At 40.8% G+C, this 27916-nt stretch overlaps 1 protein-coding gene across 1 annotated transcript in view; it reads left to right on the top strand.

The window, feature by feature from the left end:
• PLA2R1 (phospholipase A2 receptor 1) overlaps positions 1-27916 on the top strand; it is a gene marked incomplete at both ends in the record, with an annotated part of 111688 nt that overhangs the window by 50511 nt on the left and 33261 nt on the right. Inside the window, 4 exons of the mRNA XM_080689393.1 lie at positions 2680-2849; positions 17730-17932; positions 21652-21797; positions 25593-25677. Coding sequence (XP_080545519.1) covers positions 2680-2849; positions 17730-17932; positions 21652-21797; positions 25593-25677 — 604 coding nt within the window. The remainder of the gene's footprint in view (positions 1-2679; positions 2850-17729; positions 17933-21651; positions 21798-25592; positions 25678-27916) is intronic.

Here is a 27916-nt window from a genome sequence, read left to right on the forward strand (position 1 = left end):
GCTACACCTACACCTCCAGTCCTATTTTATTTTTTACTTTGAAATAGGGTCTCACTAAGTTAAAGAGGGCCTCACTTAGTTGCTGGGGCACCTCCTGTCTCAGCCTCCCAAGTGCTGGGATTACAAGCATGTGCCACCATGCCTGGCTCAAATTGCTATTAAATTAAAATTTAATGTTTAGCACAAGGAGTAAATTTTTGCAAAATGATGAAATTTTAAGATATATTTTTCTTGTTTGCTCTGAAGGTACAATTTTGATTTCCTAGTTTTCCTAAGGAGTTATTTGAAAAAGTTAATTTTGTTCTGATTCCAATAGTTATTCCCCTATAATGTTTGATTTACTAATTAGATACACATAAACAAAATATCTTATTGTTATTTTAACAAAAAAAAATAATTTTTATTTTGCTGAATTCCTTAGAGGTAGCATGCTATTCTGGTTCACATAATAATCTCAAAGTATGTACATGTGGTTATTTTGGGTACCTTAAGTCACAACATTTGAATTAAATAATCTCAGTGAAATCAGACAAAAGGACCATATAATATAAAACTCTGAAATGTTCTCCTGTGAATGATTCTAAAACACAGAGCCAGAGAAGCCTTTGAAAGGTCATCTTCTATATTACTGTAAGCCAGAATTTTCTCAATTTTATCAGTGTTTGAAACCAAACAATGAGTGATAAAAGAATACAGAATGTCCTATTTCATTGCCATCTAGAAACGTACTCAAGAGACCCCATGCTATGACGCAGACTTACTATTTTTAGATTGCTTAGAAGAAAGCCATATTTGTTCAGTTTCTCTACTAGCAGTACCATCTTCTAAACTGGACCAAGAAAACTAGAGTTTCTTTTTAATTTGAAGGTTTTAGGATTTAATGTATGAGAATTTTATGCTCTACTTAAAACTATACTTGCCAATTCAAAAAACAGAAAGCTTCTACCCTTTGAAGCAGTGGTAAATAGAAATAAAATAACAACGTAGGGTGGACTAAATAAATCTACAACTGATGAAGGACAAAGCAATATGTTGTCATGAATAACGATGCTGAAGGCCAAGTTCAGAGACAAGGTCGTTCCCCTGCGTTATCTGATAAATGCCGTAGTAGAAAGTAACGGGAGAACCGGCGGCGTCCCCTGGGCCTGGCACCGGCAGAGTGCATAGCCGTCCTGGTCACAGCACTGTAGTGCAGTTCCCGACTGGCCTCTAAACAGCAATTTCAAGCACCAGGTGGGGACAATAACCACGCTACTTTGCCTCAGAGAGGATTAGAAAAACAGATCGTGTGTTATAGAAGCATGCACCAACAAAACAGAAGGAAAATCGAAGCAGTATCAAGCTAATAATATTCGGCTTTCTATATCTTTCTTCTGAAGCACATTTATGTAAGATTCTGCTCCTGTGATGAGGTTTAAAGAGAACTTGGCTAATTTTAAATGCGTGCTGTTTTGATGTCTAGTAGAGTATTTCCAGAAAATACACTAAAGCACGATGAAAGCCCATCATCTCTGCAAAGACAGCACCATGCATGCCTACACTCTCTAAATGTTGCTAGTGCTGTCCCGAAGGCACAAGCATTGCACTTATTTTTGTTCCTTTTTCTCTCTCCTGTTTCCTCTGTGAAGCCTCTATTTTTAAATAATCCTGTTGCTTTTGCTTCTCTTAGCAAGCTGATAATGCAGAGTAATTTTAAAAACCCAAGATTGTTATTTTAAAGGCCTAATTTGCTTTCTCCTTAGGTTTCCTGGATAATTTCATGAGTCCTTATATTTCTCATTGACTCAGCAGATCTGGGCCAGAAATCACCACTGTTTGAAATTTCTTCTAATCTCATATATTTTGAAAAGGGATTTCTTTAGATGCTTTCAAATTTAGCTTTACATTCAACACTAATTCAGTTGTACCGCTCCACATTTATTAGGTACACGTGTGGAAGCGCATACACAAGTTTTCTAGGTTCCGTAGTGGGTGCACTCCTGTTGGGAAGGGAGCATTGCCACCCATCACTGAACACGGACTCATTCAGCTGTTTGGTGAAATGCCATGGGTGTACTGCCTTGAATTAGCCCCGGCACTTAAATTTACCTTCAGTGAAAATGCCCATTTGAACACATTTGAATAGGCCGAGGATTCCATTTGCCTGTGAACAGACTGATTGGGGAGAAGCACAATTGCTATTCGCACTCTTTTCTTACTAAGCAAGTGTGGTGGGTGAGTGGGTGAACTTGAACTCCATAGTGATAAACGCTCATTCAGAAAAGCCTAACATCCTTTCTCCTCCCTCTGCCAACCCTGCCCCTGGCACAGTAAGGCATGGTTGGTGGCATGTGGTCTAATGACAAAATAGGCCACACCTAACTCTGAGAAGCTGCTGCTGGCTGTGTGGACCTTCCCACCTAGGTTCTAAAACCAGGGCTGGACTCTGTTCCTTGAAACAGCTAGGAGAGTTGAGTCTGTAAGAGTCGAATTCTCCTCGCTTGTGTATCTCTGGGAATTGCGCTAACATTTGCATTTATTAGTAACGTTCAGTGTCTTTGTTTATTCTTCTGTTCCATGTTTTACAGAATTAACAAGAGATTCTCAGGCTGGTGCCATTAGGTGCGCTTCGTTATGTTTTAATGATACTTTTTATTGCCCAGAAACTCCACATAACCATTTCCTTTTTCCCTTTTCAAGGTTTGAACAGGCTTTCATTAACAGTTTGATCAGTAGTGTGGTAAAAATGAAGGACAGTTATTTTTGGATAGCTCTTCAAGACCAAAATGATACAGGAGAATACACTTGGAAGACAGCAGGACCGAAGCCAGAGCCAGTGCGGTTCACACACTGGGATGCTCACCAGCCCCGTGAGTACCCAGGATGGGAACAACGCGCCCTCACTTTGTATTCCTGTTTTATTGGTCTAAAATCCCTCCCACCTCTTGGTCACCTCCTTTGAGTCTTCCTTAATGTTTTCTCCTTCCTTCCTTCCTTCCTTCCTTCCTTCCTTCCTTCCTTCTTTTTCCTCTGTGTGTGTGGGACTGAGGATTAAACATTCAGGAGTGTTCTACCTCTGGACTACATTTCCAGCCCTTTTTTTGTTGTCATTTATTTGTTTTGAAACAAAGTCTCACTAGGTTGCTGAGAGTCTTTCTAAGATGCTGAGACTGGTCTCAAACCTGCAATCCTCCTGTCTCAGCCTCCCAAGTACTGGGATTACAAGTGTGTGACACCACACCTGGCTTGGGTCCCAAGGTATGAAACAGTTCCAGGTTGGCCAGTCCAGAGAAGCCAAGAGCTCCAGCCACAAACCACACTAAAGCCATTCCTTATCAACCAAGCTTTAGGCCCTCTTATGTCTAAAACTTAGATACAGCACTCCTCCTTTACCTCAGGGTTTCTGTTTCTGTTTCTTGGTCACTTTCTTGCCTTTCAGTTTTCAGAGATGACGGGTTACCTCTAAGTTTGTTTCTGGGGAAAAATGGTTTAGGGGCCTCAGGCTCTTCCCTCTCAGAAAGTCCTAAGCTCTTTGTACAAATTGGTCTATGTTCTCCCTGAAGCTCTATATACCAAGGTAAAGATAATATTTGCTACCTGCAGAAGGTGGAGCATTTAGTGACCTCACACTAAAATATAAAAGAAGCCACCCAAGTCTTTTTTCTCATAATTATAAAAGTCCCATCAAAGGTGGTTTGCTAATTCCAACGATAGACGTGGTTGACAATGTATCACTGTTTTTTACATTAAACAGTTAAATTGTGCATACATTCCCATTAGAAATAATATAACTATATTTCCCCCTATTTCTAAAGAAGTTCCAACTCGTATATGTCTTCCCAGAGCTATTAGTATCTCTTATTTTTACTCAAACTTTGCTAGTTAGAATGAATCTATGTAAGTTACATAGGTATACTATGCCTAGGGAAGTACACGAAGAAAAATGTGCAAGTCCTCTGTTGTATCCTTTCCTTCACCTTCCAACATCAACACACTTACCTTCCCAGAAATAACCACTGCTAACTACTTAGCATTATCCAGCTGGTGTTTGTATATGCATTTACATGTTTACATACATTTCTACATTTTTAAATGGAAATAGAAATGCGTATTCCTGCTATTTGCTTTTGTTAGACTTAACAATCTGTCTTGGAGAATTTTCCACATCAATATTTATTAGTCAGTATTTTAAGTGTCATATGGGTATTAGGTATTACATTGGGTATATGAACTTTGGAGATACTTATACATGCAAGGCCTAGCAATAGTAAAGTATACTATGAGTATTATAACAAGTATAAGATAAAACACTAGAAGTTAAAAGGGAGAAGATCAATTCCCATTGGAGATACAATGAAAGCATTTCACTTGGGATTTGAAACATGACAAGACTTGATGGCTGTAGAGATAAAAAGAAATTTCTAAGCACAAACAAAGATAGAGCCAAGGAAACACTGAGCAGCTTTGAGAGGTTTTAATAGCTCCCTGTAACTAGAGGCCAAGACATATGAGGACTTGTAAATGATAAGGCCAGAGGATTCCACTCAAACCAGAGCTTAAGACAACAAACTTTAGAGTTTTCACTTATTTAGGTATGAGAAGCTGTGGAAGGTTTAGAACAAGAAAAGTATTAGGATCAGAACTATTTTTCATCAAGGGTAAAATGATGCTAATTTGCATAGGAGACTGCACTGCAGAGTAGAATATATTTAATGGGTCCCCACAGTCAAGTTAGACTCAAGTTCAAATCCTGGTTGTATAATATTAGGGAAGTTGCTTAATTTCTCCATTATCTGTTCTCTCATAGTTAAGGACAACAATAGTATCTACCACACAGAATTAGTGTGAGGATTTAATGAAGTAGTACATGCTTCTGCTGCATTGTCAGTCATAAATATTAGTCATTCTTATTGCAGAGGAAAATGTGTAGCATTTTGCCTAAAGCTTTACAGAATATTATGGCTAGCCTGTGAGAATCCCTTCCCCATACCTAAGATGTGAGGCTTTCTCTGGAAGGCCAGCCACCAATGCGAGCACCCTGAAAAGTCACGGAGCCCTAAAGTAGGGTCTGACTGATGCCTATACTCTTATGTTTCCTCAGTACTTATAAGCTATCTTCAAATGTTTTTTTTTTAAAGATTCCTTAGACCTCTTCAAATTATTTATTTATTTATTTATTTATTTATTTATTTATTTATTTATTTATGGTGGTACTGGGGTTCCTGGAAAGCCTTCTACCTCTGGTCTACACTCCCAGACCTATTTTATATTTTTATTTGGAAACAGGGTCTCTTAAGCCAGCGCGGCGGGCTTCGAACCTGCGCGATCCTCCTGTCTCCGCCTCTCAAGCGCGGGGATTACAAGCGTGCGCCACCACGCCCGGCAGACCTCTTAAAATTAAAGGAAAAAAGAAAAGCAGATCAAAGAAAGTCTATTTACATTCTCTCTGTTGAATACGTAATTCAGATACCTATACTTGGCCAGACATGGTGGCACATACTTGTAATCCCAGTACTTGGGAGGCTGAGGCAAGAGGATTGGAGGTTCCATGGCAGCCTCAGCAATTTAGCAAGGCCCTCTGCAACTTAGTGAGGCCGTTTTGAAATGAAAAATAAAATAGGGCTGGGGGATGTAGCTCAGAGGTAGAATGCCCCTGGGCTCAATCCCCAGTCACACACACACACACACACACACACACACACAGCTTTTTGAAGATTTTCAAATTCCTAATCCAGCATATAAAAAGCTTTTTAAAGCTTTTTTTAAAATGTTGCCATACCATCCTAACAAAATGTAAAAAACAAATGAGCTTTTCAAGCAGCAGTTCTCCTTAGATCCATCAGAAACATAAGATTAGAGAGCAAACCACTGCCCTCCAGATTGGATACAGAGGACCACAACCCACTGGAGCAGAAACTCCCAAGCAGAAACCCCTCGAACCCAGCACTGGGATAGTAAAACCTGAACTGTAACTGATAGAACTGCCGGGCGGTACGTGTAGACAACCTGGGTGTTAACACTCCAGGAGGACCCAGTCACCGAAGCTCTGACACTTCTGTGAGTTCTCCCTCCCAGAGCTCTGTTATGTCCTCACAGTGACTATCAGGGGGAAAATCTCCTCATGCTTCCCAGCAAAGCGAGGGGAAATAAACCATTTAAAAATATACTAGAGCCGGGCGTGGTGGCGCACGCTTGTAATCCCCGCGCTTGGGAGGCGGAAGCCACCCACGCGCGCTGGCTTAGGAGACCCTGTTTTCAAATAAAAATGTAAAAATAGGTCTGGGAGTATAGCCCGGAGGTAGAAGGGCTTCCAGGAACCCCAGTAATATATATATATATTAGAAAATTATTCTCTTAACAAATTCTCACCCCAAGAGAAATCATTTCACCTGCCTGCCCTGCTGGAGTTTAATCAGAGCCTAACCTATCTGGGCAAAGGGAAACGCTCGACTCCAGCTCTGTCCAGCCATTCTGTTCCTCTGAAGGAAAGAGAAGCACCCATGGGTGAAGGCTACAGACCAGGAGTACCACATCATCCGGACTGAGGCTGAGTCATAAGATGTGGCACTCTTCCTCTCCCTCGCACCTTACCACCACACCACCAGAGGTCTATTGACTGCAGTTCCTTTCGCCAAGTGTATCATGTCCACTTTTCAACAAAAATGTCACAAGGCTTACTAAAAGGCAAAACCCACAGGAAAACAGAACAAGCATCAAAACTGGTACTTCCAGATGCTGGAAGTACCAGATAAGCAATTGTTTAAAGCTTGTAATTAATATGCTGAGGGCTTTAGTAGAAAAAGTAGATAACATGCAAGAACAGATGGATAATGTAAGCAGAGAAATGGAGATTCTAAGAAAAGTTTTAAAAAATAAATGCTAGAGATGAAAAGAGAAAACCACTCTCACAGAATTGAAGAAAGCCTTTGGTGGGCTTATTAGCACCCTGATGTGGCGGAGGAAAGAATCTCTGAGCTCGATCTGACAATAAACACTTCCAAAACTGAGTAAGAGAGAGCAATAAAGAGATACTGGGGGGGGGGGGGAAACAACAGAACAGAATAAGAACTGTGGTACAGCTACAAAATGTGTACATACTTAAAATGGGGCTATCAGAGAAGAGAGAGAGAAAGGAATGCGGCCAATGTCTGTAGGAATGATAACTAAGAAAATCCCAGTTTAATGCCAGATACTAGACCATAGAGCTAGGAAGCTCGGAGAATATGAAGCAGAATAAATGCCCAACATGAGTATACAGGTAAGCATATCGTATTTCAACTTCAAAAAATAAAGGAGGAGCAAAAGTCAGAATTGCATTTAACTTTTTTCTTGAAAACTATACAATCAAGAAAAAAAGTAGCACCCAATATTGAAAGTGTTAAGAGGAAAAACCACAAACATAAAATTCTATACTTTGTAAAATTATTCTTTAAAAGTAAACAAGAAGTAAATATTTCATCGCATAAGCAAAAACTGAGGACATTTTTTGCTAGTAGACTTCCCTTGCAATAAATATTAAATGTAGCTCTTTCTGGGTGTGGTGGGACATGCCTGTAATATCAGTACTTGAGAGGCTGAGACAAGAGGATCGCAGGTTCAAGGCTAGCCTCAGCAACTTAGACTTTCAGCAATCTAGCAAGAAAGACCCTGTTTCAAAACAAAAACTGAAAAGGGCTAGGGGTATAGCTCAGAGATAGAATGTCTCTGGGTTAAATACCCCTACTCCCAAAAAATGCTATTCTTCAGTGGGAAGAAAAATTATAAAGAAATATATCTACATAAAGGAAGAAAACTGGAGAATGAATAGGTGAAGGTAAAATAAAAACTTTTTAAAAATCTTCTTTGGGGAGAGTACTGACCACATTCCTCCAGACTACATCCCTAGCCCGTTTTTTATTTCTTGTTCTGAAATGGGGCCTCACTAAGTTACCGAGAGTCTCACTACATTGCTGAGGCTGTCCTCAAAGCTGCAATCCTCCTGTCTCAACCTCCCAAATACTGAGATGACAGGTGTGTGCCACCACACCTGACTAGTTTTCTTATTCTTAGTTGAACTAATATATAATAGTATGTTGAAATAATAATGGCGATAATATATTCAATATGTGTATTCAATATATATCAATATATGTAATTATACTTAGATAATTATAGTAGTACATAAATTATATTACATATTATTTTTATATATTTACCTCAATATAAATGAAGTGAATGACAGGAATAAGAGAGACATTGGGTTGTTGTGATATGTCAGTGTAGCTTCACTTGTAATAAATATGCCAGACAATGTATGACATTTATAGTGAGAGAGATCGTGTGGGAGTCAGAGAAGGGATATATGGGAATTCTTAGTACTTTCCATTTAATTTTGCTATGAACCTAAAGTAGCTGTAAAAATGTTAATTTTTCAAAAACTGTACATTCTAAACAAGGTGAAGCTAAGACAAATTAGATTGTATATGTGTATTTGTGTGTGTGCATGTACACACATCCGTTTAAGAAATTTGTATAGAAACTGGCAGCTTCTCATAGCACTAAATGAGAAACCTTACAATTCACTAAATAGAACAATCTTCATGTTCTACAACTCTATGACTATTATTAAATTGCAGAGAATAATAAAGTTCCATGTCATACTATACTGCAAAAAAAAAAAATAAAACTCAGGTATCATTTCTGTATACTTTGGAATTTTGTTAGGAATGTCTATACCTGTCAAAATAAATTAATACATTTTAAATAGATGAAATTTTGGGGTTTAATGTTAACTTCCTTGGAGCATATTTAGATGTCTAAAACCTGGAAATGAAGCAGAGCTCCTTGTCATTCATAAGTTTCTGCTGTAATTTTTTTTGAGTGGCACTACTCTTTTTCTCTTTTCCCTGAAGCAAAAATAATGCTGTGATGCTCAGTTTGGTTGCTCGTGCTGACTGACATTGAGTAAATTGTCTCTGAATAAGATAAAAACGTAAATCTTTCTTGAAGAAAATAGCGATATAAAGGCCCCTATGTTTTCCTTTTTCTTTTAAATTTTAGCTTGTAGAAACACCGCCCTAAATCACATTTTCTCTCCTGCCTGTCACAAAAGAATCCATTAGCTTGGGCCCCATGTCAGAATCTTAATCCAGCATAAACTGACTCTATGAATTGACCACTCAACAGGAAGCCTGTGGATTCTATAAACTCAGCCAAGACTTTGTCATACCAGCAAAACACACAATTTGTGGCGAAATCACAGTTCTGCCTTTTTTCTCGGCTTCGTATTATGTTCATCATATAGTATACTGAAGCTCCACCTCCCCTTCACCAAGTATCAGCAGTCACCAATTCACCACCAACCTAGTCGCAGCCCCCACCCCTTCTCAGATTTTCTCATAGCAATTCCCAGACATCATACTGTTTAATTCACAAATATTTCAATATTATGCCCCCAAAGACTTCTTTTTTAAAACATGATAATAAAATAATTATACCTGCAAGTAACTATAATTTCATAATATCGTAAATTTTCACTTAATGCTCAAATTTCTGAATGACCCATAAATATTATATAATGTGTTTTCCAGTTTGTTTGGATCAAGATCTATGCTCGCACATTACAATTGGTTAATAGGTTTCCTAGCATTTGTTTTAATATCTAGGTTTCCCACACCCACCCATCTTTTATTTTTCTTAAAACTTATTTGTTGGTACAAATGGATTGCTTTATAAATTTTCCTAAAATGTATGCATTGTTGATTGTATCCCCATCATATTGTTTAATGTGTTATTCTATCCTCTTTATTTTCTATAAAATCAATATTTTGACTCTTAAAAAGTTAGAATTAGAGGCCCAATCAAAATCAGGTTTGGTTTTGTTTTAAAATTTTTACTTTTTTCAAGGCCAAGAATTGACATCCCAGGCAAGTGCCCTGCCACTGAACTATTTTTTTTTTTTTTTTTAGAAAAACCATTTCTTAGGTGGTTGCATGTTCTGTCAGAAGGCACATAATGTTCCATTTTTTCTTTTTGTATTATTAGCAGTTTTGATGATTAATGCATAGATCCATTGATTCATTCAGGGATTCTTTTCTTTCTTTTCTTTTCTTTCAGTGCTGGAGATCAAACTCAGAGGCTTGCACATGCTAAGTAAGCCCTCTACTACCGAGCTATATTCCCAGCATCCATCACGGGTTTCTTATTTTTTTACCTGAAATATTTCTATAATGAAGAAATCTCCCTTGATCAATATTTTAGTTGCTTTATTGAATGATTTTTATTGGGAAACCAGAATAAGTGCTTAATTCCTTCCCTGCACTAGTTTTTCAAAATGATCATTACTGTCCTTCCGTGGTGTCAATGAAAGGTTTGAGGGATTTTAGCGTTGTTATGAAGTGAGCATTGTGAACACGTGTGTGCACTGCAATTATCCTTTTTAATCCTCAACTTGCACCATCTTGTGATGAGACTCTCCTCAGGGATACCTCCTGGGTCCTTTTGACAGGCTACTCACAGTCTTTGATAGCATTCTTGCTATCTGGTATGATGAGACGCACATTTCTACCCCAGACTTAGATGTATCCATTTCATCAGGAGCGCTGGTCCTTTTGATGGGAAATGGTGTTATTTCTATGCACAATCTAGGCATAAAGGTGCTCGTTTTTTGTAAGTTTGTTCTTGTGTCTGGTCCATTTGAGTGGACAGATCTGCAATGTGTTTGTGTTCCTATGCGTATGTGTAAGATGAAATACTCTCCATTTAGATGCGGGTCTATGAGGAGGCTTTTACTTAACCTGTCTTTTATCTGTATTTCCTTTCTTTCATGCCAAAACTCTCTGTTCTCAGAACATCAAGATATTCTGCTGTTTTATTAGAAATGGCAACAACAAAGGCACTCTATGGCCCTTGGTATTTTTAAAGAAATAAAATATTCAGGGTAAACAGGGAAAATGGTTTTGATGCCCACTAACTGTTGCCACTGATTAAAGGAAAAGAGGATAAGGTAGCTTCTCCCGCTCAGGGAGAAGCTAATGGGTCAAAACTGAAATGTACTTTGTGCTTAGATTAAAGATTCCATGTAAGCGAAGGCCGCTCTATGAGAAAGAAAATAGGTGAGCCATACTTGTTAAGACATTATAAAAGCTTTCCCAAGTTATGTGAGAGCTTTATAGGAATCTGAACAGAGGAAAAGAAACCCTGAAGATCACTGGTTACAGTACACATAACCGCAGAGTTCCACCGCCAAGCTCTGTTCCTAGACCCAGGGGCACTTCACTCAGGTTGCTCCAAGTCAACCGAATCTGGGGAAGCTGGATCTGGGTAGAACAAGTCAGGTTTGCACTCTTGGAAGTGCCCTACATACAGCAAGGACTAAGAAGCCCAGACAGCAGACACAAGTAGCCAGAATGAACTTTTTTTTTTTTTTCATGGCACTAGAAATTGAACCCGGAGGCATTCTACCGCCAAGATACACCCCAGTCCCTTTACGCACTCGGTGACTGAGTCTCACCAAGTTGCTGAGGCTGGTCTTGAACCTGCCATCCTCCCATCTCAGCCTCCCAAGTACTGGATTACAGGCATGCACCACCACACCTGAGTCAACTCGATTTTTTTATACTTTTATTGTGTATTGTAGTTATATGTCATAGTGAGATATAAGACTATAATTATACATCATAGTGAGATTTAAAGTGACACAGCATACGTGCACACAGCCCCGCCTCCCCTCCCCTCACATGTTAGTGAGGTTGGCAATGACACATTCATGTATGGACAGCACCTTATTTGAACTGTCCACATTTTTCCTCTCCCCATCCCCTCTCCCCCAACCCCCTTCCACTCTTCTACTGGTTTCTCTCCTCGTTTGACTGAGGTTTCTTTCATTTCCTAGTTTCTCTCAAATTTCCACATATGAGAGAAAACATATGACCCTTGGCTTCCTGAGACTGGCTGATCTTACTTAGCATAATATTTTCTAGCACCGTCCATTTTTCTAAAAACGACATTATTCCGTTCTTCTTTATGGCTGAGTAAGCTTCCATTGTGTATATAGACCATATTTTCTTTATCGATTCATCTGTTGATGGACACTTTGGTTGGTTCCATGATTTGGCTATTGTGAATTGTTCTGCTATAAACAAAGGCACGCATGTATCATCATGGTATTCTGGCTTTAGTGCTTTGGGAAAGATACTTCGGCGTGGTAAGGCTGGGTCTATTCAGGACAATTCAGTTCTGAAATGAACTACCACACATTGAGCACAAACTCAGCCTTGTTTCTCAGCACCGTTTGAACATTTCCACTTTTATTTTTCCAAAACCATATAAACAACTGTTATGCCAGGTATAGGAGCCAGAATAGATCTTCAAGGAAACTGTGTGGCCACACACAGGAGAAATATAGGAGCAGGGAATGAGCGAGAGCTCCATGGAGAAGGAGGAGCCCAATGTGAGGAGAATTCATTTGTTCACTCATTCATTCGACCACTCTTTATTGGATTCCACCCATACTGATGGGCTCTCACACTAACCGTGTGGCCGGTGGCCTGTCACTGAACCTCAGTGCCTCCATTTTCCCATCTGAAGACGCAGATACTAATCCCTGCCTCACGGAGCACTTAAGATCAGACAGGGAAGGATCACATCATGGGCCTAGGACGGTACCCAGCAGATGTACAAGCTCAGTGTGAAAGTTTGCCCTCCTGGCCCCAGGAGCCACACATCTTTCTGTGGAAGAAAGAAGGAAGAAAGGAGCAGGAAGGTGGGAAGGGTGAGGATCTGAGAGGTGAACATGTAACTGGTTGTTGCAGGGAACAAGGACGTAACAGGCAGCCCCAGTCAGAATCGATGTGCGCTGGCACTGAGGCCCAGCACAGCCCCTCCTGCCCACAGGTGTCAAGCTGGTGTGACTGGCTGGCTTATTCTGAATATTTGACCAGAGAGGTTGGAGGTGAAGTCTTTCCCAGCTCAGCTAATTGTCTATGATTAGGTCATTTCATCAAATGGAGGACACCAGAATAGTGCATTCAAATTTCTTAATTACTGAAAGTTTTCCCATTCGTGTTTGAGGAAGCAGGTGAAGGGGAATTTGGGGTGAGGGGAGAGGAGTGGGCAGGTAAGGATAATAATCCCTTGAAATGTGATTTCACCAGCTGAGGAATAGGATGATAGTTTTTCTCCAACTGGAAGTGAGTTATCAAATATAAGAACAATTTATCTAGGAGGAAAAAATGCTTCTTCCATTTCCCATATCTCTCCCCTTACCCTTTGGCTTTGCAAGCATCCCCACGAATTGGCTTATAAATTCGGTTTATATCTCCCTTAGCCCAGCCTCCCTTTATTACACCACTTTACTGCTTCTTTGGGGCCAAGATTCTAAAATTTGGGTCAAATGTTCCATTAAGTTAACCACTTTAGAATACCAATAAGCCTCTTGCAGCACTTTTCATCCTCGCGGTGGCTTGCGAACATTCCCTCCTTCACTAATGAAGATGAGTGGAATATCTGCGGCATCTAAAGCCAACGCTATTTAATCATTGTCTGATGTGGGGAAGTGAGACAAAATGCAAGACCAACAGAAAAGCAGATTACATTTCAAACTTGCTGATTCGAGCTTTTTAGAAATTCTGTGAACATGCAGGCAGGACTTGTGCCTCAAAATCCCAGTTTCTGTAATGAAAATGGCCATAAGAAGAACAGCAACATCTGAGGTGCATTTTAGCTCTTCTTTTAGTCTTAGAGAGTGCTGAATACGTTATCTCCTTTGATCTTTATGGAAACCCATGAGAATAATTATAGATATATAGAGAAATAGAGATTTTGTGGGTTTTTTTTTTTGTGGTACTGGGGATGGAACCCAGGGGCATTCTACCTTCAAGGTACACCTCCAACCCTATTTTTTATTCTTTATCTTGAATCAGGGTCTCACTGAGTTGCAAAGGGCCTCACTAAGCAGCTGAGTTTGACACAGAACTGCAATCCTCCTGTCTCAGCCTCCCAAATGCTGGAATTACAAGCGTGCACCACCACACCTGGCGTTAGATATATTTTTGATAAGGTTTATTGTGACTAATGAACTTGCTATCGTTTCCAGTTGCTAAGTGTGTGTGCTGGGACTAGAACTCCAGACCTCAGGCTCCAGGTTGGAGGGTCTTTGTACAAGGCTTCCCACATGCTCTGCAGTAAATGGAGGTTCCACCAGGATGCCTCAAAGGAAGGACAAAGGCATCTGGCACATTTTCCTTCCTTTTTCAACTAGAACAGTTACACACATATTGTACATTTGGGGCTTCCACCTGGGATTCCACAGTTCACGTTCATTGCACAGGGCATGTAGCAGTTGCCATTGCTCACGACCCAGCTGGGTTGTGAGTCGCATTCCAAAATTATACTCAACAGGTCTGCAAAACTCTGCTCACGGCAAAGGCCGTTGCACACTGGCATCTTTCTAACTTGCCAGCGCCCAGCGTCTTCAGTACTGACCAGCTGTTCTGGGCCACTGGAGATGTTCTCTATGAGTCATGTTTAGCATGCGTCCTCATAGACAAGCCTTTTAAACCTCTGTGGGTCTCTTTTTGTGTTGTTGTTGCAGTACTGGGGGTGGAACCCATAGACATTCTACCTCTAAGCTACACCCCCACCAGCCCTATTTTTTTATTCTTTATTTTGAAACAAGGTCTCGCTAGGTTGCAGAGGGCCTCACTAAGTGGCTGAGGCTGGCCCTGAACCCGCAATCCTCCAGTCTCAGCCTCCCAAGTACTGGGATTACAAGCGAGCACCACCACACCTGGCATGTGGGTGTCTTTGATGCATCAGCGTGCACACACAGAGGTCTATGAGCTCCTTGTGGACTGCCTTGCCTGGTGCCTAAAGCTTGGTGTGCACCTGGGATTGTTGAAGACACAAGCATCCATTCTTTAGTTTTTTATTCTCTTTTCTCATCCCTCAGACTGTTCCATTCCTCCAGGAGACGTGCCTTGTACTCTGTCTTCTCTCTCCTCGTTCCTGCTCTTCATTTTCCCTAGCTTTAGTCTTCCTGTGGACATAAAACAACCAAAACATGTCTGACAAAGATAATGCTCATGACCTTATATCTAAAAAAAAAAAAAAAAAGCCGGACGTGGTGGCGCACGCTTGTAATCCCCACACTTGGGAGGCGGAGACAGGAGGATCGCACAGGTTCGAAGCCAGCCGCGCTGGCTTAAGAGACCCTGTTTCCAAAAAAAAAAGTATAAAATAGGTCTGGGAGCGTAGCCCAGAGGTAGAAAGGCTTCCAGGAACCCCAGTACCACCAAAAAAAAAAAAAAAATGGAGCCAAATTCAGCAAGATAAATATCTAGCACCAAGTGACTACATTTCTCTGTGTGTGTGTGTGTGTGTGTGTGTGTGTGTGTGTGTGTGTGTGTGTCTGGGGCTGGAACACAGAGGCATTTGACCTCCGAGCTACACCCTCTGCCCAGTTTTTTATTTTTTATTTTGAAACAGGGTCTCACTGAGTTGTGAAGGGCCTAAGTATCTGAGGCTGTCCGCGAACCGCGATCTTCCTGTCTCAGCCTCCCGAATGCTGGGATTACAAGCGTGCACCACTACGCCCGGCTAACTGACTACATTTCTAAAGTGCCTTTAGGTCAAGAACAGTCACCTCTTCAGATGTTTCTTGTATTATTGCTTGTTGTTAACAAGCCCATCTTGAAAACTATTCTTTGTGTGTGTGTGGAGGGGGGTCTGGGGTGGAACCTAGGGGCATTCGACCTCTGAGCTACACCCCTGCCCTATTTTTTATTCTTTTATTTTTGAAACAGGGTCTCACTGAGTTACAAAGAGCCTCACTAAGTAGCTGAAGCTGTCCGCAAACCTTGATCCTCCAGCCTCAACCTCCCAAATGCTGGGATTACAAGCGTGCGCCACCACGCCCAGCTAAAACTATTCTTTTTCATCCTTCAAAACTTAGTTCAAAGGCTGGGGATGTGGCTCAGTGGTAGAGCACTTGCCTACCAACCCGCAGGTCTATGGGGCAAGGGAGTGGTAAAACTTCAGTTCTAATGTCTCTTCCTACAAATCCATTACTGATACCTCTAGGCAGACACCAGCACCCTTTCTGAGGCCTCCCGCCCCACTTGGCCCCTGCATCCTTGTCTGGGGCTCCTGGAGCTGCATATTCCAGGGGCTGGGGGCTCAGCCATCCTCAGGACCAGTCCTTGCTGCCTCTGCTTGCCCCGAGCCCACTGCAGCCTCGACCTGGACTGGGGAACAAGAGGTGGGCTCAGGGCACAGACTTACCCCTTTCTACCTGTGGGACTAAACTCAAACTGTGAACACAGCTTTTTTATTATATCACCTCACATTATGTTTATTGCAACTGTTTATGCATCTGCCTCCTACACTAAACTGAGAGTTGATTTTGTCTGTTTTGTTTTGTCCCCTCTCTCTCTAGCAGCGAATATACAGCCTAACCAGACACATTATAGAAGTATAATTTTGTGTATGTGTGGTTATTGAATGTTGATTTCGTTCACCGAATAGTCACCCTGGATTGAAGAAAAAAAAAAAGCTCATTTTATTTTATTTTTAGAATTGCTTTCTACTACTCTTCACTGAAATGTGAAGGCTTTTTTTTTTTAGCTCTCTAATGAGTTGTATAGATTTTGTTGACAAACTTAAGATCTTAATTTAATTTATAAATTGTTTCTATGGAAAAATATGTCTTGTTCCAAGATGTTCAACAAACATGAAGAAAACAGTGAAGTTGTATCCATCACTAAACAATCGACCACTTTTCCCAGACATTTCACACCGACGATGAAGGAGTGTGTGTGGGATCTCTGTGCTTTGCTTCTCATTTAAAACACGCCTCTCCCTCTCCCTGTCCCCTGCTGTCTGCCCCCGTTCCTGCCCTCCATGCTTTTTCACATTTCAAGAATTTATCTCGTCCTCTCCATTCTCCCGTGGTTCGAGGCTTACAGTTGGTTCTTTGTTGTGCGCTGTGTAGTCCACCTTGGATGCATTATCTATGTAAGTATTTTCCCCTGTTGAATCTAGTCCTCAGAGGATGAGCTCTAGACACTTTCCATTGTTGACTTTCCACAATGGTATTTCAAAGCACACCACTGAGCTATGAGAGATACAGTAATTCCATGTAGGAACCACTTCTGGTTTCCCATCATTTGCCACTGGACTCAAAGTGGACAATATCCAAATTTCAGGCTTCACAGCCTCTTTTCTCTCATGTTTCCATCTTCTATTCTTTTTTTCCAGAGATAAGTAGAAATGAGATAATCATGCCAATAAAGGGTGCTGGTGTCTGCTTAGAGATATCAGTAATGGATTTGTAGGAAGAGACATTAGAACTGAAGTTTTACCACTCCCTTGCCCCATAGACCTGCGGGTTGGTAGGCAAGTGCTCTACCACTGAGCCACATCCCCAGCCTTTGAACTAAGTTTTGAAGGATGAAAAAGAATAGTTTTAGCTGGGCGTGGTGGCGCACGCTTGTAATCCCAGCATTTGGGAGGTTGAGGCTGGAGGATCAAGGTTTGCGGACAGCTTCAGCTACTTAGTGAGGCTCTTTGTAACTCAGTGAGACCCTGTTTCAAAAATCAAAGAATCTTTATTATTATTTATTATTATTTATCTTTATTATTATTTATTAATCTTTATTATTTTTGTCTGGGGGCTTCATTGAGATGTCAGTTATTCAACACTTAAGAGCTGTCTTCTAAGCACAAAATGTTTTTGTTGTCAGGCACTAAAAATGCTTGTTTTCTGCTTCTAGGCTACAAGGGTGGTTGTGTTGTCATGCGAGGAAGCAGTCCTCTTGGTCGCTGGGAAGTGAAGGACTGCAAACAGTTTAAGGCGATGTCCTTGTGCAAGCAGCCAGTGGAAAATCTGAATAAAACTGAGCATGATGAAGGATGGCCCTTTAACCCCTGCTATTTGGACTGGGAGTCAGAGACTGGCCTGCCCAGCTGCTTCAAGGTGACACCAAGGTTACTTGGACACTCTCAACATTTTGATCTATTTATCACAGATCCCTTTATTTTAACATCTCTTTTTTCCCCAGAGCAGTACCTGTTGGCGCACAGCAGGTGTCTAACCGCTATGTGTTGCCTGTTTCTATTGTTTCATTTATATTCAAATAATTTTAAGTCAAAAATTGGCATATTCCTAGCGATATCGAAAGTCTCATGAAGACTGATACCTGTTAAGCATAAATAGTATACACCACTATTCATCCAAGGGAGGGGAATTCAATGTACTGGTTATCAACCCTGGGGAAAGACTAAATCCCTGACCAACTTCTAGTAAGTTTCCTGTCTCCAGCAGGAAGTTTTATACAAACTCAGCTGCCAGAGTCTGAATCCAGTGAGACCAGTGAGACAGAACACCCACAGAATGAGTCAGGCAGAGAAACTGTGTTATTCACAGATGGGCTACAAAAAGCAACAGAAGCTTAGGATTCTAGTGAGCGGATCTCCAAAGGCTGAAGAAAGCTGCTCAGGGCAGATGGACTCTTGTCCGCACATGCTCCACTCCACAGCACAGCTCAGGAATGCCAGGAGGACGCCTCTCTGGTTTCTATCTCAGGCAGCACTTTGGTCACTTGCGTTGCAGGAGGAATGAAGACAGTTCCTCCTAACCTCAGGACACTACAGTCTCGGCACATTCAGCCCCAGAGTTGCAATCAAGATTTGGAACATCTATATTGTTCAAGCTTATTTAGGGACTTGTCCTTTTATAGTACTGAGGCCATGGTCAATGTTGTTCCTCTTGCCAAGCATAAACCAAATAAAAGAGGCCAACTTTTACTAGGTATTAAGATGGTGCAATTACATAATGTTTGTAAGCCCAAGAAGAGAATACTCATTATGGAATCAACAATTCTGCTATTAAGGATAGCTTTTACAGCTTGCCAGACACCTAAGGATTAAACACATTAATGCATATGTGGTTGGTGTGTGTGTGTGTGTGTGTGTGTGTGTGTGTGTGTGTGTGTGTGTGAGAGAGAGAGAGAGAGAGAGAGAGAGAGAGAGAGAGAGAGAGAGAGAGAGATCCTTATCTAAAATGCTTGGGGCCAGAAGAGTTTTAAGAATTTGGATGAGATATTTTGTATATGAATACTTAAATATGCACAACGAGATGGGATTAAAGTTCAAACACAAAAGATATATATGTGCTTCACAAATACCTTGTACCTATAACCTGAAGGTAATTTAAGTAGTTTTATACAATATTTTTAGTAATTTTGTGCATGAAAACAAGTTTGTATACATGAAAACAAGTTTGTGTACACTGAACTATCAGTAAGGATGCTCTATCTCTACCTCTACCTCTATCTCTTTTCTCTCCAAAAGGAATGTCTATTTGCCAGCAAACTTTAGATCCTTGATTTAAATGAGTTCCTAAAATCGTCTTATCAGTCGGGCGTGGTGGCGCACGCTTGTAATCCCCTCGCTTGGGAGGCCGAGACAGGAGGATCACACTGGTTCGAAGCCAGCCTCACTGGCTTAAGAGACCCTGTTTCCAAATAAAAATATAAAAATAGGTCTGGGAGTGTAGCCTGGAGGTAGAAGGGCTTCCAGGCACCCCAGTACCACCAAATAAATAAATAAATAAATAAAATCTTCTTAACAGAAATACATTTTTAAAATATGATGTTCTCTGCCGGGCATGGTGGTGCATGCTTATGATCTTAGCATTCGGGAGACTGAGACTGGAGAATCGTGGTTCCCGGGCAGCCTCAACTACTTAGTGAGGCCCTCTGCAACTTTGTGAGACCCTGTTTCAAATTAAAGAATAAAAAATAGGGCAGGGGGTGTAACTTGGCAGTCAAATGCCCCTGGGTTCCATCCTCAGACCCTCAAGAAAAAAAAAAATGATGTTCTTATGCTTGGTAGCTTTGTCTTGGTTCTTCTCCAGCAGCTGGGCACACACCAAGCAGAATGATGGTTGATTCTAAGTCCACAGATACCGTAGCTCATAGATGGCACAAAACACCTGGGAATAAACTACATTTAAATATGTACATTTAAAACCCTACATGAAATTCATAGAATAATAGGTGACCTCACAGAGCAGGAAGTGAAGCCTTAGAAATGAGTTCACTGAGACCAGTGAGACGAGATGATTTGCCCAAGATCACAATTATTTATCAAGAGTTAGAATAAATCCCTGGTCTTGAGACTCCTGGTCCAGCACTTTTCCTACTATATATCATCCTGATGTGTCAACAAATGCATGGCGTGTTTGATGTGCATGGTGGTAGGTTTTATGAATTTAGAGTGATTTGGAGGTTCCCAAAGGAGGTGAGTTTTGACATATAATTTAAAAGATGGAAAGGCTGTGCTGTGGTGCACAGGACTTAGAAAGGTGTTCTTTCTGGTTTCAGCAAATCAGAGCCTGTTGAAGACTGGTCACAGGATGTACCTGCCTGTTGTCAGAGATTCAAGCTCAGGGCTGGGCAGTTAAAAATAAGAAGCTGCAGAAACCCAGGACCAGGAGTTCTGGGTGTTTTGTTCTTCACCCTTATCATAAATAGAGCCAAAAACAATCCCTCTAGTCAACCAATTTCTCCCCGCTACCATGAAGACATCTGAGAAACCATATAGAATTTAGACAGATGAACTTTCCAGTTCAGCTAAGACCCATAGGACCTAGAAATACACCTGTTCTGGGTTCCTGGTTTCATTTCCCATTTCTTGCCACGGGTCAGCTGGACTCATGATCATTTAGAGTGCTAGTCAGCTTTCCATTGTTGTAACAAAATACATGAGATTAAAAGAAGGAAAATTTACTTTGGCTCACAGTTACAGAGGTTTCAGTCCATGGTTTCTTGGCCCCCTTGATTCTGGCCTGTGGTGAGTAGAACATCATGACAGGGAGGTTATTCTGGAGGAAAGCTGCCAGTGAGGAGAGAGAGAGAGAGTGAGTGGAAGGGTCCAGGGACAAATATGCCCTTTAAAGGCACATCCCCAGTGACCGACCACTTCCAGTCAGGCCCCACCTCTTACAATTTCACATTAGCACCACCAGTTGGGGTCAAGCCTGCGACACAGGAGCCTTGGAGAAGGCTCCAGAGCCAAACTACAGCATTTAACTAATTCTAATTTGGCAGACTACTATCCACTGGGATAGAAATTCATGGATTCTGGAAGCAGAGAATCCTAGGTCTAATCCTAGCTCTACCAGTGTGTAGCTGTGTGACCTGAAATTCTTATCCTCTTTTAGCCTGACTCCCCTTTTTCTTGCCAAACAGTTATTGAGGGGCAAAACATGCCAGTCATAGGAGATCTCATTTTTTAAAAGGTCTTTAAGGGGCTCATTTACAAGCTGAGTTTATCAAATTCTTCTTATGAATAGGTTGTAAGGATTGAATGAACTAATAGTTTTACCGTGACTGGGCACATTCTAGTTCAATAAATGTTACCTCCATTGGGTCAGGCCTTCAATGAAAGATAAGGAAAGGGTTAAAAGGATAGCTCAATGGTAGAGCTTGTGTTTAGTATACAAGGGGCCCTGGGTTTGATCTTCAGTATGCATACACACACACACACACACACACACACACACACACACACACACGAGAGAGAGAGAGAGAGAGAGGGAGACACTAATATTTATTATTACTTTAATTTTCTTAAGCATATTTGAACAGCCACGCCTTATCCATGATTGTGTTATTTTCTTTTGCTGTACAGGTATTTCATACTGAAAAAGTCCTGATGAAAAGGACATGGCGGGAAGCTGAGGCGTTTTGTGAAGATTTTGGAGCTCATCTTGCAAGCTTTGCTCATATCGAGGAAGAAAATTTTGTGAACAAACTTTTACATTCAAAATTTAATCAGTAAGTACTTTTTCATTTTGAAAAAAATTACAGCTGAATATCCGGTCACCAAGTAATGACTTCTTAGGGACGATCATCCCAACTAGTTGTTTAAAATTCCAGGATTTGCTTCAATCCTAAAACTAGTCACTAGTTGTGAAAAAAATACATATATACATAATTTTGTATTTATATTGCACCATATTCATATCCCATAAAACAAAAAACAAAGAGATGATAGTTTTGATACTTGAAATCTTTTCTGTGAGCCTCAAATCAGATTTTTAGAGCTTTGCTGCCAAAAAACAAAGTACCTAGCTCAGGGATCTTCAGAGTATTGTCTGAGGATCGCAAAGGTCAGGACTCCAGGAGCAGATTGGTGGAACCAGATGGGCAGGGCTCCAATCCCTTGCTCAGGGACTCACCAAGCACCTCCAACCTCCTCCACTGCTAATGCTTTCTATATAATAGAAGACTGTTTAAAAATTTGTGTGAAAGAAAAATTCCAGTGATTTAAAAAAAACCTCCAAGCCAGGCATGGTGGTGCATGCCTATAATTGGGAGGCTGAGACAGGTGGATCACAGGTTTGGGGCCAGCCTCAGTAACTTAGACTCACCAACCCATTTCAAAACAAGAAATAAAACAGACTGTAGGGTGTAAGTCACAGGTAGAACAAACCCAGGGTTCCATCCCCAGTACCAAAAAAAGTCTAATCCAACTCCCTAATTTTAAATTAGAGGAAGAAGCTTTCATTTATTAATGTCCAGTTGCAAATTTAGGGAATTTCAAACTCCATAAAGTTAGAAACTCCATTCAGTTTAGATTGGGAGAAAACCTAGGGCTGTACAACGCTAGACAAGTGCTCTACCGCTGAGCTATAACCCCAGTCCCTTTTTTTTAGTTAGTGGATTATATTCTCACATCATATGTGATGTGAGACATACATGCACACGGAACTCGCTGGGCTTTCTCCCATTTCCCTCCCCATCCTCCCCTTCCCCATACCTGGTATTGAGATTGACATTGGTGTTCCCATGTATTTCCATAATGTCAAAGGAAATGTTCATTAATTCTCCTCCCTCTCCCCCCACTCCCCTAGACACTTCCTTCATTCCAGTGGAGTTCCCCTCCTTTATCTAAAGTCCCTCTGGTTATCCTCTTACTGCCTTGCTTCAGTACATGAGAGAAAACAGATGACCCTTCACTTTCTGTGACTGGCTAATCTCACTTAACATAATGTTATGCAGATTTAACCATTTTCCTGCAAATGACTGAATGTTGTTTCTTCTTTTCTGCTGAGTAGAATTCCGTTGTGTGTATATCCCATAATTTTGTAACCCATTTATCTGTTGATGGATACCTAGGTTGGTTCTATAATTTAGCTACTGTACTATAAACATGGATAGATTCATGTATTACTATAATATTCTGATTTTCAGTCCCTTTGGAAAGATGCCCATAAATGGTCTCACTGAATCATATGGTGGATATACTCTGATTTCTCTTCATATTATATATAAATCGTTGCCTTATGTCGCAGCCTTATTTACATTTGTATTTCGAAACAGGGTCTCACTAAATTGCCCAGGCTGGACTCAAACTTACTATCCTCCTGCTTTGGCCTCCCACGTAGTTGGGATTATAGGCATGTGTCACCACAATCAGTGGCAAAATTCTTCTTTGGAGAACACTTACTAACACCTGTGGAACTGCTGGTCCCTACAGGAAATGCTGACCTGAGACCCGATTTTAGAGCCTGGCTGATCTGGTCCCATGCCAGAGCTGATGAGTCAGACTCTCTGAGGCTGACATTTAAGTGGCTTCCTGGTTAGCTGGATTATTAGCTGGATTACTAGGTGTGGGACCACAGGTGCAAGGGATGGCTGATAAGTCATGCTGTGCTTTATTATTGGAGCCCTGTGAAAAACATACTTGTAAAATATTTTGGTGAGGTTTGCTGTATGAAACAACCACGTGCAAACTATTTCTCAGTTTGCTTGGCACATGCCTATAATTCCAATACTTGAGAGGCTTAGCAAAGAAGGTCGTGGGTTCAAGGCCAGCCTCAACAATTTAGCAAGCCCCTCAGCAACTTAGCAAGATCCTGTTTCAAAATCAAAAGTTGTGTTGTTTTTTTTTAAGTGATGAGGGTGTATTCAAAGTATAATGCCCCTTGGTTCAATTTCCAGTACCCAAAAAGAGAAGAAAAGAAAAAGTAAAACATCATCATGACATTTCTGTTTACATTCTCACATTTGAAATTTCTAGTAGAATTTAGTACTAAGTATCTATCAAATTATTGATCTCCAGCAAATAATCACAAAAGATATGCAATGTATATTTCCTTTTTCCCCCAGAGTACCCAAGAAATTTAATCAAATCATTTGTGTGTGTGTGTGTTTGAAAAATTAAGCCAGGCATGGAGGTGCACACTTGTAATCCCAGCATTCTGGAGACTAAGACAGGAGGATCGTTGTTTGTGGCCAACCTTAGCAACCTAATGAGGTTTTACAACTCAGTAAGACCCTGTTTCAAAATAAAGAATAAAAAATAAGGCTGGGGGTATAGCTTGGAGGTAGAATGCCCCTGAGTTCCATCCCCAGTACAATAAATAAATAAATAAATAAATAAGATTTTAGAGAACTGATAGGGAGAAAACAAATAGCAAACACTTATAAAAATAAATATCAAACATAATCATTTGTCTTCTATCAGCCAGTATATAGCAGAAAAAAATGAAGAACTTTGAATCTGGTAATATCTAAGCACAGGGAGAGTGCCATGGATTTGCAGCCTGAGCCATGGAGATTAGTGCACCTGGCTTCACCTTAAGGTGGCCCCACTGTGGGGTGCTTCATGTCAGGGACCAACCAGGCGCCAGTGATCACTCAGAGGGTCTATGCTACATTTGACTTTAATTTGTTTGATTCAGGCAGAGTAGCTCAGATATCTGAAAAGCAATTCTTCAAATGGGCTTGCTCTCTGCACAAAAGAAAATAAAGCATTTGTCATGGCTTCTGAATCTTTTAAATCTTTAATTCTTCAAAATTACTCTCAGAAAATTATCTTAGTGAGATGGTTCATTGTAAAATTAGGCTTTATTGCTTGATTTATTGAATACTCTGTGATGTGACATATTTGTACTCTGCCTAATAGAAGAGAAGATGATTCTCTCTGGAGCTTCTTGCCAAGTCTAAACCAATGCTGACTGCTGAAGTTAATCTACCATGGCCCAGGCTGATCTGTTGCAGAATTATTTATGTTGGGATGGGAGAATGGGAATGAAACCTACTGTGTACCTTTTATTAAATGGGGATGATGATGATTTACTTCTGGAGAATACATCTGACAAAAGAGCAATACATCAAAACATAGCAAAGTAGTATATGTAATACAGTAAAGTGGTACATAAAATATAGAAGTAAAAAAAAAACTTCCTGGGAAAAGATGTTCCAAAATGTTTTACCAATCTGTTTTCTTGTGTTCTCTCATCCTGACTGCAAGGCACTGCCATTTCTGATGGGCAACCTATGGTCTCAGTCTGGGCTGACTCTTCTCCTGACTATACATCACTGATGAGCAAACCACACAAACCAAGAGAGATAGGGTGTGAGTCTCAGTCTTTTCTCAGTTCATTTTGTAGCATAGAGTCTTACACATAAGGAATGTTCACTAAATTTTTGTTCACTTGATCAATCCTGCCAGTAGCACCAGATGTTTCCTGCCCACGTATGTATTTAAAAGGTTTTTGAACCTTTTTTATAATGTTGTAAATTTAATGGGAAAGGCAGCACTTTTGTTTCTTCTCTTCCTAGGTCAGAAGAAAGGCAGTTCTGGATTGGATTTAATAAAAGAAACCCACTGGATGCTGGTTCTTGGGGATGGTCTGATGGAACTCCAGTAAGTCTTTCCAAACTGGACAAAAGGAGGTCAAATCAAAACATGTTGCCCAGGAACTACTTGGGAACCCACCAAGAGAACCTGGAAATAATAGCAGCATCTCCCAGGACACAACCACACTAGACCTTGGAAGGAAATAAGTTATTTTGTCAAGGACCTGGGAAGCCTTTGCTAACCAGATTGTTCTGGGGCCCTATAGCATCTCACCCTAAAAATTAAAATCTCCAAAAAGCCCCCAAATCATTTCCCAGGTGAAGAGTCACCTGGCAGAAAGGTAGCTGTTTCTTCAAAATAACACCAGCCTTCCTTTATCCTCCCTCCTCTCCTTCAGAGTGTCTGATTATGTGAGCTTGGGACCGTCGTCCATTTCACAATGAAAACGTGATTATTTTAGACAACTGCCTTCAGATTATTCCACTCTAAAAAGACAGAAATTCTAGGCTTAGAAATATCACCTCCCTCTCCACTAGAACAGGTTGTTCCAGAAGGAAATACAGGTCTTGCTTTTCATTCAGCCCCATACTTGCAAACCTCTGTGAAGGATGCAGAGAACTCGCTACCGAGTTCTTTTTTTCAGGTGCAATGAGAAATTCTTGCATTTTTCCCAAGATGGGGAAAACACTGAAGCAAATATCTCAGATTGAAATGGATTCATCCTAAGGCATGTGCAAAATCAAGTTATTCTGTTTCACCTGTGAAAGGAGGAGACTAGTAAGAGCCTGCAGCACGCTGGTCTCATCCAGCTGCTGTTTACCAAGCCCTGTGGTGTCCGGTGCATGGAGTTCCATCTACTCCTGCACCATCTCATTTCGGGCCTACAATGGCTCACTGCGACAAGCAGCAAAGGATGAGCCATTTGCGTAAAATAATGCAGAGGAGAGCTAGAATTAGCATACAAGTTGTCTAGCTCCAAAGCCATGATGCTACTATATCTCCTGGTTAGCAAAATATCAGCAGCCAACTCTGAAATAGTAAAAACCAAGAGAGAAAATTCTGCTAGATAGATGGGGCCCAAATTTGTAGCCAGAAAGGGATTTGTTTAAAATTTCTGTACAGCCGGGCGTAGCGGCGCACGCTTGTAATCCCCGCACTTGGGAGGCAGAGACAGGAGGATGGCGAAGATTCGAAGCCAGCCACGCGCGCTGGCTTAGGAGACCCTGTTTCCAAATAAAAATGTAAAAATAGGTCTGGGAGTGTAGCCCGGAAGTAGAAGGGTTTCCAGGAACCCCAGTACCATCACCAAAAAAAAAAAAAAAAAGTTCTGTACTTCTAGTGAGGCACGCCTATAATTCCAGTACTTAAGAGGCTGAGACAGGAGGATCACAGATTCAGGGCCAGCAGGTAACTAAGTGAGCCCCAGTTTCAAAATTTAAAAGGGCAGGCAGGGGGTGCTATGGAAGAGAATAAGGGCTTAGCTCAGAAGAAGCGTGCCCCTGGGTTTAATTCCCAGTATAAGAAAAAGAAAGAAAAGAAAGGGAAAGAAAAGGAAGAGAAGAGAAAGTTCTATACTTCTAATAGGAGCAAAATAATGATAAGAGCATGCTAATTAAAAAATAATAACATCTCCACTCTAGTATTGCTTCTTTGAAAATGATATCAGGAACAGAGAGTGGAAAGAGAGCTTAGATATAACTCAGCTGCATACATCTATTTTGTTAATAAAGACACCAAGGTCCAGCCAGAAATGGTGGCACATGCCTGTAATCCTAGTACTTGGGAGGCTGAAATAGGGGGATTGCAAGTTTGAAGTCAGCCTCAGCAAGTAGCAAGACCTGTTTCAAAATAAAAATAGGGTTGGGTGTGCAGCTTGGAGGTAAAATGCTCCTGGGTTTCATCTCCAGTACTGAAGGGAAAAAAAGAAAGCAAGGAAGAAAGGAGGGAGGAAGTGAGGGAGGAAGAAGCTAAAGCCCAGAAAACAAAAATAAATAAAAAAAAGAGGCATTAAAGACAATGTAACACTTGAAAACCAAAATGTGATACATAATGGTTGAGGATACTTCATTTTGTTCTAGTAAAACAAACTTATGAGTAATAGGAGAGGACTAGACTATTTGCTCAAAATAAATAAGAAAAAGCCATGAAGCAGTAGACTGAGGTCCTCATCACGCCCCATTGTACAAGATGAATTCAAACACACATCCATTCTCAGATTCTGAGGCTCCATATGTTAGATAAATAGAATTGCAGGACCATGTACATGTTTGAGGTGGAGCACAAATGATTTTGAACCATCGTCTTT

The sequence above is a fragment of the Muscardinus avellanarius genome, assembly GCF_963383645.1.
Source record: "Muscardinus avellanarius genome assembly, chromosome: 2".
Lineage (NCBI taxonomy): Eukaryota > Metazoa > Chordata > Mammalia > Rodentia > Gliridae > Muscardinus > Muscardinus avellanarius.